Below are 15338 nucleotides of genomic sequence, written 5' to 3' on the forward strand. Positions count from 1 at the left end.
AGCCTTGTACAAGGTTTCTGCTGCAGCAGTGTTTGGTTTGCCTTAACTGTTTTTTTCCAGTTCATAATGTTAAACTCCAGAAGCTTAGTTTCAACACCAAGAGCTCATTGCCTCGGGTGACGTCATAATTATTCAAAGCAAGTTGCAGTATCGATATTAGGCGGAGCTGATGACGTCTTCGCGGTCAGTTTTATTATTGCCTTCTCGTCAAAATCTCGTAAATAGAAACAACACAAGACAAAAGTCCAACTGCACAATTTTTATTTTCAAATACATGTATCTTGGAACTTGCTTCAAGGAACACAAGCACTTATTGTGTGCTCTACACAGTCCCAGTGTAAACGGAATTTTTTTAATATTCGTCTTGTTCCTCTTCTCCTTCATCCTCTACAGAGTCGACACCCACCTCCTCATAATCCTTCTCCAGAGCGGCCAAATCCTCCCGAGCCTCGGAGAACTCGCCCTCCTCCATACCCTCTCCCACGTACCAGTGGACAAAAGCACGTTTGGCGTACATCAGGTCAAACTTGTGATCAAGACGAGCCCAAGCCTCAGCAATGGCAGTGGTGTTGCTTAACATGCACACAGCTCTCTGGACTTTGGCCAAGTCACCACCAGGGACGACGGTTGGAGGCTGGTAGTTGATACCGACCTTGAAACCAGTGGGACACCAGTCAACGAACTGGATGGTTCTCTTGGTCTTGATGGTAGCGATAGCAGCGTTGACGTCTTTGGGCACGACGTCACCTCTGTACAACATACAACAGGCCATGTATTTGCCGTGACGTGGATCGCACTTTACCATTTGGTTGGCTGGCTCAAATGTGGCGTTAGTGATTTCAGCCACAGATAACTGCTCATGATAAGCCTTTTCAGCCGAGATGACTGGAGCATACGTCGCCAGAGGGAAATGAATTCGTGGATATGGTACCAAGTTGGTCTGGAACTCGGTCAAATCGACATTCAAGGCGCCGTCGAATCGGAGAGAAGCCGTAATAGAGCTCACGATCTGACCAATCAGACGGTTCAAGTTGGTGTAGGTGGGGCGCTCGATGTCGAGGTTACGGCGGCAGATGTCGTAAATAGCCTCATTGTCGACCATGAAGGCGCAGTCGGAGTGCTCAAGGGTGGTATGAGTGGTTAGAATGGAGTTGTAGGGTTCAACCACAGCCGTGGATACCTGAGGTGCTGGGTAGACGGAGAACTCCAGCTTGGATTTCTTGCCATAGTCCACGCTGAGTCGCTCCATAAGCAGTGAGGTGAATCCAGAACCGGTGCCTCCTCCAAAACTGTGGAAGATGAGGAAGCCCTGAAGACCCGTACACTGGTCAGCCAGCTTGCGGATGCGGTCCAGGACGAGGTCCACGATTTCCTTACCGATGGTGTAATGACCACGTGCGTAGTTGTTGGCGGCATCTTCCTTGCCGGTTATCAGTTGTTCCGGATGGAAGAGTTGGCGGTAAGTGCCTGTGCGAACCTCATCTACAATACAATACATTACAATATGGTGTTGGATTTGTCGGATTCGAAAATGTGATTCATACAATGTTTTCCAGGAATGCTCATGTATACATCTACATGTGTTATGCAGAAAGAGGAACAACTATTTAAAATGGCTTGATAATATCAAACTTTCAACTTGTCTTCGGAATCTAAACATATTTTTTTATTTCATGTTCAACGAAGCCATGTATGCTGAGAGCATGCAGCTAGGAAATACACAACTTTCATATTTTTACGGTGTGCTGATTTACAGTCATTTTCTTGCAGGTATGTATTCATGTAAAGTTCATATACTGATGGGTCTTTAGTACAAATTTATGGATCTCACTGCTGTGAGATGACCGTGAATGACTGTTAAAAGGTTAACAAATCAATAACGTTGTATAACGACAAAGTCACAGTTACAATCAGTAAGTGGAATGTGTATCTATTCTACCCAATCTTACCGATAACAGTGGGCTCTAGGTCAACAAAGACGCCCCGAGGGACGTGCTTCCCTGCCCCAGTCTCGCTAAAGAAGGTGTTGAAGGAGTCGTCCCCACCCCCGATGGTTTTGTCTGAGGGCATCTGACCGTCCGGCTGGATTCCATGTTCCAGACAGTACAGTTCCCAACATGCATTTCCGATCTGGACTCCGGCTTGGCCGACATGGATGCTGATACACTCTCTCTATTAGACAGACAGATTAAAAGAATATATCAGGAGTGAATGCAGTATAACGGTGTTAAATTTGTTAATGTTAGCTTGTTCGCTTTCATCAATATGTTTGTTACATCACGCCGTTGTAGCAGGTCTCTTGGGAGCAGGCCTGCCCAAATACCGACATTTTAATTATAGTGCTGTTTCACTGGAATATCATGCACTAGACACGATGCCTCACCCAGTCACATTGTACTGACATCAAAGCAACCAGCACACTTACGTATATCCTCTTAGTCTTAGCACCAAGAAACGAAGTATCAAGATTGCAACTTTTAAAATATCAAGCACGAGTTAAAATGCGTGTTAAATATGTGGTTATTCTGTGCCTGGATAGGCTATATGTCAAATAATTATTCACCGATTGTTGGATTGTTATTCACCGATTGTTGATTGTCGGCCCACACTGAAGTAAACTGACAAGAGGCCGTCTTTCACCGGTTGTTGTAACGTTTTGCACTCTATGCTATGAGTCTGAATTATATTCAAACACGGTATTTAAGATTCAACAATTTCATTCGCTTATAGAATATTCACAAACGAACGTGCTTGTTGGCTGAAAAGACATCTGCCAGGAGATATGAACTGAATGCATATTGTTACTGAACGAGTTTATTTCTATAGACGTGTGAGTGACAAGCCTGGTCTAAACTGTACTATTGTTGCTGATTGCTGGGTGCACTTAATCAGCTTAATTCTACGAACTCTGCAGTGAGACTACTTTACTTACCATGGCTGCTGGTGACTTCGTATAACCACACAAGACTCACTGAAGGCGATGAAGTTGCCCGAATGAGATCCACGTGTTTGCCGTCACCAGCTATGCCCAACCCTTTATATACAGTTTAGACGTACGCATGTACAGGCGGTGTACGTTGCCAGGAGACAGTTTACACAGGTTACAAATATAAGATGAAGGACTATTGGCTAGGCCATATCTGCCCACTAGAGACGACATCTTCCATTGGTTTACTTGTCACCATGGACACTCAAAAGCAGGATAGTTGTTACCCGCTCACAGTTAGTAACAAGACCAGGTAAAACCGAAATCCGATACCTCAAGGTTCACTGAGCCGGCAGGTTTGGACTAATTCCCTGCCTATAAGCTATATACTATTCCACCATATATTTTATGCCGGGCTCTTTGGTTTGGCAAGCGATATACATGTATCGAGACCACTGGAGCTCCAAAAACAGCCCCGATATCCCATCCTGGAATCCGCTCTCTATTAATCCTCAGCAATATATATATATATATATATATATATATATATATATATATATATATATACAGGTATCGAAAATAAACCAGACGCGGATGAAGCGTGCTGGCATAAAATCTCCCTAATCATCCGGTATCGAGACCTTCCTCCGTGGTCAAAAGCCGCCCCAGTGTCCTGAGAGTCTCCCAGTAGCCGAATGAACCGTTATGTCTAAGTCAAATGCATTTGAGTGTGGCGTTAAATGACATACAGATCTTGGTGTATATAAGAACAAATCGGGGTTATTTAAAAATTTGTTTGAATTAAAAACCTCAAGGGTTTTCTTATCCCCGCCATTAGATTTATTTATTTGATTTATTTCATTGGTGTTTTACGCCGCTCTCAAGAATGTTTCACTTACACCACGGGGCTCAGTATTATGCTCGGAGGAAACCGGGAAGAGCTCGTATACAAATAGCGTAATATTTTTATTACCAAAATACTATCTACAGTATTAAGGTGAAACTACACGTAAATGAGTCCACATGCTGATCACGTGCGTGTGTATGAACGTGTTCGTTATACAGGCTTACATGCGAGAAGAAATATAAAAAATCTCGTGATCATACATGAACACGTATCGTTCTCTTCAAATAAAAGTGCTGTAAATTCACGTTTATATAAAGAAATATAATTTATAGCTTTGGGAGTATGAGAGTAAGAAATAAATATAATACGTATTTCACAAATTATGACAAAAATACACCATCCATGTACATGTGTATTGTAGTTATTAAGGCGAGTTCAGTATTTTATTCAGCCACCGACATAACGGTCAAAATATAAACCTGGACTCGCCTACCCGACGTCACTCGTGGGTCGGTCAGCCGGCAGTCGAACACGAAGTCTTCATTCACGATGTCTTGCTTATTAAGTTTCGATACCTGTGAACAGTTCTGTCATTTCAACTCCATTAAACGTCATTATCAAGCAGGCCTAAAATGTATTTTGAGTCAATATTCTATTGTGACTTTGGCGCCCAAACTAAAGCCAACAGGTGCACGGCTTATAAATGTTGGTGTTTGTTGTCACTTGTATACATGATACGGTAGGGTTGCGAGGCCACAACGGCACGACTGGCTGGGCATTTTACCACTGACAATAGAACACGCCTGGACAGACCTATTATAGCAGCAAGCATAGTCTTCGTGGGGTATGTTTAAGGTCCTAATCAGCGTTGAACAAAGACATTCTCGATAATTCGCCATACATGATACCTGGTGCTGAACGGAAGTTTGCAACTATACACCTGCCACTCCTACCAGAGACGCAGCTCTACGCGAGCAGTATGCTTAATGTACACTTACTCCTAGCTCAAACAGAACATGGGGCGACTTATTAAGATGTTTTGCGATAACACAATATTCATATAAAGGAGATAAATAAAGTAAAAGTTACCAGGTGATGTTAGACACTGAAATAGTGTGCCGCTGGTTGAGAACTGGCCCAAATGTGTGCGTTTATACATATATAAGCTGCATATATATATATATACCTTCATGGAGATATCAATTCCAGTTTTTGTTCGCACGTCACACTGGAAACTTAGAAATATGATTACTGAAGCCAAATAATGACATTTCATTTTCAAATCTGTTTATTTTCAATCGTGTTATATGGATATGACATACTTGACGTCATGAAATAGTACATGTATTTGCATCCCTGATATTTAGCACAACTACGATCTCACATCCGCCACTTTTACTTCTGTGATAAAACGGTAAGATCTTTTTCGCGTCTGAAATGCTCTTAAACACGTATATAGGCCTATATATGAATTATGTACCGCCTGCGTATAGATGGTACATGTCTCAACCCGTCCGGTTTTCACGCGTAATCATGGGCAAGTGTCCGCGTAACAGATTGTAATTAGAGCCAGCACTGTTCGCCTCAAATCTTTTATACTGTGTATGTCAGCCCTATATGGAAACAGCATGTTTGGGTCAAATCAAACATGACCGTTGTTAAGCACAAATACATGTATGTACGCGTGCCCTTACGGTAAAGAAAAACTGTACGCGTCCATCTATTCCTCTATACCAGGCCAGATACGGATTTGCTTTACCGCACTGTTTCATTGCATAGCTTGTCTCTATTAATCTTAGTATATCTGGTGTTGATTTAAACAGTAGGCCTACTTAGCATGCGTCATGCGTTACAACTAATCTCTCAGCCAGAATGAACTATATATGAACCCATCCTCAGCTTCTTCTATCTATATATAGAGCGTCGAATGCATGATATACAGAAAGAAAGCAGATACGGCGTATCAAGTCCAAACTGGATCGTATATTCATCGGCTTTGAGTTTCTTTCGCATCTATATTCCGTTATATAACCAAATGTGATGATTTGTAACAGTAATTCAGTCCAAGTAATTTACATCACCTTTTTTATTCAGATTAACAAAGCCTTGTGGCCCAAAAAAGCATTACTGCTACACAGCTAAAGCTAAAGTGAAGCTCAGCGACTCGTGTTCAAACACATTATACATGCAGCAGACACCTCTTGTTTACAAGGACACAGAATCGATTCTGATTGGCTGTTGTGAGAGATATGTGTGGGCAACTCCTGAGTATGCCCAGCCTAAGCTGAATTTTAGGGATGGCAGATTTCATTCAACCAAGGCTGCAGGGTTTAAAGAAGAAAATTTAAATATCAATCAAATACCATTGAAAAGAGTATGCCTTTCCTCGCAGGTGAAAGCCATAAAAAAATTCAAATATGTACCTCAAGTTGACAAATTATAAATAAAGTCAGCGCCAAAATCCGCTGTGAGCGACTCCATTTTGCCTAAGAATTAGTCCTAAAGTCTTCTGTGTAGGATGAGAATTGCCGTCCGAAACCGCCGAAGTGCAGAGCCTTCTTCCCAGAAGGTGGCGAACAGTACAGTTTGTTTTCAGCTTGATGATCAGGAAACCGGAATGTTGGACGTAGGTTCCGAGTTTACACGAACAAGTCGGCAGTTTTAACGACTCTCACTGGCTGAGAGGCAAGACATCCCCAGCATAAATTACAGAGTGTTAAAGATGGAGGACGCGATGGACACGGCGATTTATGCCAACTTTGCTGTTTTCAGGTTTTACGTGTATGGTGAAGAAAAATGGCAAAATTATGCAGCAGGCACCACCAGATAGAAAAAAAATGTGCTCTTTTCAGCCTATAGTGTCATGTTCTTAGGTTTTCTTCTCCTTTAAGTTAGAAAATCCAAACTCCACTGTCAATTTATCAGCATCGATTCTATATCCCTTTATTTATTTGGGCCGCAACGCCAGCACCGCACTATGACCTAGGAGCTGGACTTGAACTCACAGCGACTGCATTGGTGGGAAACTCCTGGATCATTGCGTCACGCTGGCGTGCTAAACTCCTCGGCCACTGCCCCCCCCCCCCCCCCCAGTATCCCTTTAAGTGTGATTTATACTAACATTCATTGAATATTACTGTAATTCTTGTAATTACTGTTATTTCGGAATCTGAAAACCGTGAAAGAGTCAGACATCCAGGGGTGACCTCGGCCTTAAATAATGACATTGCTTCTCATGGAAGTGGTCATGGATATGACCATCTGCAGCTTATTTTATTTATTTGAATGGTGCTCATATTTATTCCTTAATAAAGTTCTCACGAAATTCCACCCACGATATATCACAAGATCTGAGTTCTAGCCACAAACAAACCAGTGGAGTTTGATTAGATTTGTGTGTCTGATTGGGGTTTGACGCTGCTTTCCATCATATCACAAGGGCGTCTCCTTGGCCTGATCAAACACCAAAATATTTACAGTGCTGTCTCACGTCAAGCCGAAGACACCAGATATGAAGCACCACGAATTCTCATTATAATGACACCGGGCTGACCAGTTCATGGCCTATTATGCTGAAAACTAAGTGAGGTTGTGCCGAGATTACCCGTGTCAAATTCTCAGCTATGAATCGATTCGGGGTTGAATTCAGGACCTATCGTTTACAGGGCAGTTTTAGGCTGCATCGAGTTTGATTCGACCTTATTGATCTCGAGTAATATTCCTGATGACCTCCACCAATATCAACAGAAAAAACATGGAATTACACCTCTCCCCTTATAAATAGTTTATTGTTTTAGCTTCAAGGTGCAAAGCTTCATGGTGGTAAGCTTTGCAATCTCAAAAAATGGTTTTAAAAAATTACATGTACAAAAATAAAATGCTTGTCTGTAACACAGTAGTTAGCTTTAACGATACGAATGTATTATGCCAGCACCAATATGTGTACTTAGGACCGGTATTGGAGCAAGTGAGGTTCTCTAAGTGTGAATAGTTACTTCGCCTTACAACACATCTCATCTCAATTATATTTGTGATGTGCTGCCCATCTATGGTTTTGATCTATAAATGTCGTTGAAATTTTCTTTAATACAGTACTGGAGAACTTATTCACATTACAAAATATTATCATATACCCATAATAACCTTAGATAAAATTAAAAATATCAACAGCTCTTTAATAAGTAGCCCTAACATCACAGTCTATTAAAGGAATCCTCTGGGTTTTCCGTGTTGACGTCCTTCCAGTCAGGGAGCAGTGTAGGTAAATGGGAGGTACGGCGGTCAATGGTAGGCTTGAGAATATCAAAGACAAAGTGAGAGCCAGTGTTGGAAAAGTGGAGGCCATCAACCAACATTGTGCGCCAGTTCTGTAACAAGAGATTCAATTGATTGACTGTCTGTTTGAGATAGTTTTGTTCTTTGGTGCTCAGCATTTAAATCCTACTCGTATATAAGTACTCTGCACTACTTCATGTTGCAAAATGCTTATATGGATGGAAGTGGCTGGAGCATCCAGACAGAGGAAATCACATTTTGACTTCAAGTGGAAATGTTGTCTTCTGCTGCATACTACCTCTCACCGTCACAAAGAAAAAAGCACAATCTAATGATAATTCTTGACCATGACGATAAACATTTCATATTAAATGAGAAAAAAAACCCTGTGTCACAAAATAACCATCATAAAGGTTATCACCCCAATAATCTTATTCAATTTGTACAGGCCACCGAAGGTATAAACATGAACCATGTTAAAAAAAAGTAGCGCGCTTAACAATTCCATGAACTGTGTGTGACAGCTTCAGTAGAGGCCAACTTGTTTATTCCTTTCTAATTCGTTCCAACATGTTAGAGAGTTCAGATAAATTGTAGTAGATCAGGGCAGAAGTTAGAACAATCTGGTTAAGTTGCTGAGTATTTCAATACAAGGAAACTTACATCTGACTTTTTCATCTCAGAGAAGATATCGATGAATTCTGTCCCAGACTGAGAAGCAGCTTGACTCACTGCCTGAGAATAAGCCTTGGTGAGGGCATCTGTCTTACCACTCTCCATATCTGGAAATATTTGTAGTTACAATGTAATTTTAATTATACTCTTCGCTATCTTTCCTAGCATAATTATCTAAAGTTAAAGACGTTCACTTTAACACTGAAATGTAACACTTTAACACTTTCCAAGAAAAAGGGTATATTATCTAATTTATTTTTATGGTTGCAACAGAAAGTAAATCCGCAAAAGAAAAGAAATCCACAACAGAAAAGGCTCCCACTTAAAGTGTGGCAACCTCCCCCATCCTCCACCCCCACCCCACTGTTAAAGTAATTCAGGAATGGACTCCCCTACTGTTGGAATTAAGGAATGGACTCCTCTTGGTGCTGAACTAAAAAAATGGACTCCCCTGGCCCATTTGAAGACACCCCAATGTGAAATTTTCCTGGTTTTCAAGTAAAGAATGGGCCCCAGCAAATGTTGAAGTAAAGAAAGTAATCCAGCAACTGTGGAAGTAAGAAATGGTCTCCCCATGCATTGTAAGTGAGAAATGGACTATCCATTGGCTGGTGTTAGTATCGATGTGTAAAGTACTCACTGTTTACCTCCCTGGAATATCTGGCCCAAGCCTGTTCATCAACGGCTGGGGGTCCAATCAGAACAATCTTATCACGACCAACACCTATACTCTGAAATACGTGTACTATGAAGATAAGTGCATCTACAACAAGTACTGAGGAAATAAATACATGTTTCGAATATACATGTAGTGAGGAGATAAATACATCCGTAATGAGGGAATGAATACATCTAGGAAGTGTAGTAAAGTGATAAATACATCTTCATTAAATACTTAGGGAATAAATACATCTTTGATGTGCACTCTGGGGACATATACATCTAAAACGAGTACTGAGGTAAATATACATGTATGATGTGTAGTGAGAGGATAAATACAAACTATACAGTACTGAGAGGAAAATACATCTATGATGTGTAGTGAGAGGATAAATACAACCTATACAGTACTGTGGGGAAAATACATCTATGATGTGTAGTGAGAGGATAAATACAACTTATACAGTACTGAGAGGAAAATACATCTATGATGTGTAATGAGAGGATAAATACAACCTATACAGTTGTACACTAATACACTTAACCTGTGTTGGAGATCAAGGAATTTGGACTGAAATTTTACATGTTTATGGACACATTTATCGCATAAATTTTGCTTAAGCTGTACTGTCCTAAAATAAAATATGAATTATACATGTACTAAATGTGCACCATACAGAAATCTAATCTGATACTTTGAATAAAAGACACACATGTCATAATCTGTCATAGTGCAACGACTGGTTGACCCATATCAGTATAATGGCTCGGGCGGGGCAGCTGACTTGCCTTCAGTAAGTCCTCTCAGTGAAGTAGCACTAAATAAAAGACCGGTGGAAATCCGTCCTGCAACAAGAAGGCACATTACATGTACATGCACCCTAAGGATTCCTTCGTCGTCATATGACTGAAAAATTGTTGAGTACAACGTTAAACCCCAAGCATTCACTCACTCACTCATAATCTGTGTTATTAAAATCTGAACAAAGGGACATAACTCCACCTCACCTGTAAGTACTCAACTATTTCTACCAGGTTCTGCTTGAACTCCTCCAATGGGACATGCTGTCTGAGGTTGATAATGCTGTCATTGGAGTCATTGGCACCCAGGAAGATGGTAAAAAGCAAAATGTCTTTGGCCTCAGTTGAGGTGACAAGTTTTGGCAGAGCAAGCTTACACCAGCGAGAGGTGTAACCAGAAAAACCTCTGTTCAATACATCACATTTCCTGAAAGTAACAGAAAGAACATGGTCGACATCTATCTAAGCATGAAAAAAAGTTTCTCATTCATAAAAATAGGACTTAAATGAAACTGACATAAACCAGGTAGATCCACAGAAACAAAAAAAAAACTTAACATTTTACATTAATTATGTGGACTGATATATAGAGAGCCAGTACCTTGTAAGATAGTCAGCTGTCAAGGAACACCAGCAGCCCTCTGAAGAGAAACCACGCTGGAAAAAATAACACATTTACATGTAGTATTTGTCAAGTGTTACATGAATACATACATATACATGTGTATATTTGTAGGCCTACACTTGTACATATAGATCATGCACAATGAACTGTAGAGTTATGTTCTGTCAATTCTACTGACAACATTTTGTATTCTTCAAGAAACAGATTACAAATCTACTCCCAAATTATCACTTTATATATCTGTTTTGTTGATTACTGTCATAATCATAAATCATGGTCCCTCAAAACTTTACTAATAACATGCCTTGCGATATGCCTCACCGGTTAGGCACCAACAGGCTGAGTGAGAAACTGTCTGGCTTGCAGATCTGAGGACAGCTCATTGTAGATACTGTGCATCTATAACGACCTGCTATACAGAGCTGGGATTGTTTATAGATGTTGGCTCCTCCCATGAGAATCACTGTGAGCCTGTCAACCAAGTCCGTCGGTTTCCTCGTTACTCGTGATGAAGGATTACTCACAATAAATCTTGTGTTCACACATAGCAAAACACACCTGCTGGGCTCAGTCGGGAGCACAGGCCGTAACTTACCACTCAAGTAGTTTGGTAATCCAAAAGCTAGTCGATTCTTGCAACGTTGCTTAATCACCCGTCATTCTTGCAGTAAGACATTTTACAGTAGTACGTCATTCACAGAACATTTTAGAAGTTACATCATGTGCCACATAGCCGAGGAGAAAACTAATAAATAAAGTTTACCACAGTCATGACGAAAACGACAGTCAATTAAACAACATGGCAAGAGTTTAGGGTTACTGAACTAGTTGAGCAGCAATTATAGGTTATGGTCCGTGGCCCACTGGCTTGAGCAGCACTGCGGTATGTTAACTGAGGAAGTATCCTCACCAAAACTTGGATGGCCGTCTCACAGTGATTCTCGCAAGACGAACCAGTCCAACAAAACAATTTAGCATACATGCAGATGCACAGTATAGAGCTCTCTGACACTGAAATGACTGAACAGTAACACGTTTGTAACTTTAATTGTTAACCGAGACAAAATGTCTGGCTGTACAGGCCTATGTCCCTAGGTGGCTACTTCAACTCCTCTCTTTATATTTGGCTGCCACAGTATTGTAGCCACAGGGGGAATCAATGGTAAACCACACATTGATCCACGCCATGGCCAATAAGGCCTTTCCAAACAATGGCTGCAGTCCACAAATAGTGTCAGCTTTGGATCTTACCTCTTGGCTCGCCCGAACATGCAACACCCCGGGCCTATTCCATTCGATAATGGCACGCCAGCCGCGTATTTACGACACGGCAGGTCATTTCTGTGCAAGGCGGCCATTAGGCTCACCTTTTCAGGTTTAACGCGCATGCAACATATAGAAACAATCACTTTTTCCAGACCCATAACTGTGGTGAAGGCAAAATGGCTGCTGCTTTAGCGATGACTGTGAGGTGACTTTGGGTCTCTTGTGTCCTTACCAAGAGAAATGTATGCGAGATGTTGCAGATGTAGGCGAGCTGAGAGGTAAGAGCTAAAGTTGACACAACTTTTGGACTGCAGCTGTTGTTCAGAAAGGCGTGAATCGGTGTGTGGTTTACCACTGGTTCCCCCTGTGGCTACGATACTCCGCCTGCCCAATATAAAGAGAGGTGTTGAATGGGAAAGAATTGAATTTAATGGATAAGACAATTTATCACTAAATTACTCCATCCATGTTCTTTTACGCCATACTTTTCTCTTACACCACCTTACGAATCTGACCTACAGAGATCAAGGTGAGAAAATCACTGCTATTTGCAGGCACGAACGCCTTACACTGGCTAATGACGATATTCAGCCTACCAATGGCACCTATTCACGTCAAACTGACACTTGTCACGTCAAATAACAATATTTTGTGAGCTTGTAAAAGCATGTCATCTATCGGATAATCAACCCAGAAGTTCCCCTTTTCCTTATCACTTGTCACTCGGTAACCTGTGTAAGGGAATCTCCAAAAAGTACAACTTTCGGCCAAGAAACAACGCCTTCTTTCCTATTATCACCGGCCATGCTGCCGAAGTCCCACCGCAGATGGAGAGTGAATTTCAGGGGAGGTAATAATCCAGTTGACTACTACGGCGATTACATTTTACAACGTGACAACATGAAAAATAAAATGTTAATAAAATGGACATATCTGAGTCATTCAGTCTCCCGAAGATGGGCCTTTCGCAAATTGTGAGATGAAAACACTGTGATGGATATACCACAGAATTTTAATTTGAACAATTTACAAGTTCATTTAAGTTGTACACATACCAGTACCGCAATTAATTTAATGCCACGAGATTTCATTTTTGTCCACGATGCAGTGCAACACATGCAGTTAACCTATGGGCAACGCGTGCAGTAGACCTATGGGCAACACATGCAGTAGCCCTATGGGCAACACATGCAGTAGCTAGACCTATAGGCTGAAAGTTGTAGGCCCCTATATCCAATTCAATATAGCCAATGTTGACATGCCGCGTGGCATATAGTTTTAAATTAGTTTGTAGCTTGGGCTATATAATGATTCATTGAATACGTAGGCCTACATGTAATTAAGTAGGGCCTAGGTCTATATAGACGTCATAACCATTTGCATTTAAACACACACACACATTGAATCCACAAGTTAGCCGAGTTTAAAAGATGCCAAAAATTTCCACCGTCAAACCCTCTTATGGCACTTACCCTAAAATATAAATGTAAAGTCGCTATCAGTATGGCCATATTTTGGAGCTACAACTGTTTAGTTTATCTATATGGACACATGTATGACCCGCTTGATTTGTTCTCCCGTATGTTGTTCGTCGTCATATGAGTAAATATTGTTAAGTACGACCTTATGACCTTAAGCACTCACTCTTTTATGCTTTGTACAACTTTGATGGGCGACCAGATAAAAGTTTTTCTTTCAAGTTTGGAATCTGTATTGGCTACAAGTTATATTTCATTCGTCCACAAATTAATCTAAGGACCTTTTCGTCTGAGTTATAACCTACGGTTAGAAAGATTTTCTTAATAACGACTTCTATGGTGTGATCAAACATGACCCCGTTACACAAGGTGATTTTGGGTGATGTTAACCTATAAAACTGCAATACAAAAAAAAAACTATTACATATTTGCAATAAATTGATAGAATTTCGACTACTGAGTCTGTGATGTAGTAGAATATATTTCAGCCAAGTCTGAGCATTCAGTGTCATATATTTTCTTTTTGAAAAAGACTAAAATTTTAAAATAGGTCCAAAATGGCGTAGTGAATCTAGCCCCAGAGCTTCTGTATCAATAGCAACCAGTTGTTATGCATCAATCAAACATTCTGTACACAAAATACCACGCTGTCATGTCGAGGATCAATGAATCATTACCATCCCTGTCCATACGCCATGCAACCCTGAGGACTGTTCCCGTAAAACAGGTGGATTCGTCAATCATACATTCCTATCCATAAAACACCATGCTACCATAAGGAGTGTATTCCCGCCAAACTGATCGAGGCATCAAAGAAACACTCCTATCCATAAGACGCCATGCTATCATTAGGAGTGTATTCCGGTCAAGCTGGTCGACGCCTCAACCAAACACTCCAATCCATAAAACACCATGCTATCATTAGGAGTGTATTCCCGCCAAACTGGCCTACGCCTCAACCAAACACTCCTATCCATCAAACGACATGCTATCATTAGGAGTGTATTCCCGCCAAACTGGCCGACGCCTCAATCAAACACTCCTATCCATCAAACGACATGCTATCATTAGGAGTGTATTCCGGTCAAGCTGGTCGACGCCTCAACCAAACACTCCAATCCATAAAACACCATGCTATCATTAGGAGTGTATTCCCGCCAAACTGGCCGACGCCTCAACCAAACACTCCTATCCATCAAACGACATGCTATCATTAGGAGTGTATTCCGGTCAAGCTGGTCGACGCCTCAACCAAACACTCCAATCCATAAAACACCATGCTATCATTAGGAGTGTATTCCCGCCAAACTGGCCGACGCCTCAACCAAACACTCCTATCCATCAAACGACATGCTATCATTAGGAGTGTATTCCGGTCAAGCTGGTCGACGCCTCAACCAAACACTCCAATCCATAAAACACCATGCTATCATTAGGAGTGTATTCCCGCCAAACTGGCCGACGCCTCAACCAAACACTCCTATCCATCAAACGACATGCTATCATTAGGAGTGTATTCCGGTCAAACTGGCCGACGCCTCAATCAAACACTCCTATCCATCAAACGACATGCTATCATTAGGAGTGTATTCCGGTCAAGCTGGTCGACGTCTCAACCAAACACTCCTATCCATAAAACGTCATATAGTGATATGGAGTGTACATTCGCCCCAAACTTGTGGAGGCATCAATTAAGCACTCCTATCCATAAAACCCCAAGTAGTCATATGGAGTGTACATTTCCGTCAAACTGTTCGACCCTTCAATCAACACTCTTTTTCATAA

The 15338-nt window shown here is 41.2% G+C and overlaps 2 protein-coding genes across 2 annotated transcripts; both read right to left on the bottom strand.

Moving 5' to 3' along the window:
• Positions 1 to 206: 206 nt before the first annotated feature.
• On the bottom strand, positions 207 to 3047 carry LOC135476678 (tubulin alpha-1A chain-like). The gene is made up of 3 exons (XM_064756788.1): positions 2933 to 3047; positions 1950 to 2172; positions 207 to 1482 (listed from the first exon to the last, which is right to left on the bottom strand). Exons 1-3 carry the CDS (start codon positions 2933 to 2935, stop codon positions 353 to 355), a joined length of 1356 nt encoding a protein of 451 aa, XP_064612858.1. The 5' UTR covers positions 2936 to 3047; the 3' UTR covers positions 207 to 352.
• A 4500-nt stretch (positions 3048 to 7547) lies between these two features.
• Positions 7548 to 12881, bottom strand: LOC135464731 (isoamyl acetate-hydrolyzing esterase 1 homolog). Its single transcript, XM_064742254.1, has 6 exons — positions 12807 to 12881; positions 10786 to 10841; positions 10392 to 10611; positions 9364 to 9454; positions 8712 to 8830; positions 7548 to 8140 (listed from the first exon to the last, which is right to left on the bottom strand). Exons 1-6 carry the CDS (start codon positions 12879 to 12881, stop codon positions 7967 to 7969), a joined length of 735 nt encoding a protein of 244 aa, XP_064598324.1. The 3' UTR covers positions 7548 to 7966.
• Positions 12882 to 15338: the final 2457 nt, after the last annotated feature.

The sequence above is a fragment of the Liolophura sinensis genome, chromosome 1, assembly GCF_032854445.1.
Source record: "Liolophura sinensis isolate JHLJ2023 chromosome 1, CUHK_Ljap_v2, whole genome shotgun sequence".
Classification (NCBI taxonomy): Eukaryota; Metazoa; Mollusca; class Polyplacophora; order Chitonida; family Chitonidae; genus Liolophura; species Liolophura sinensis.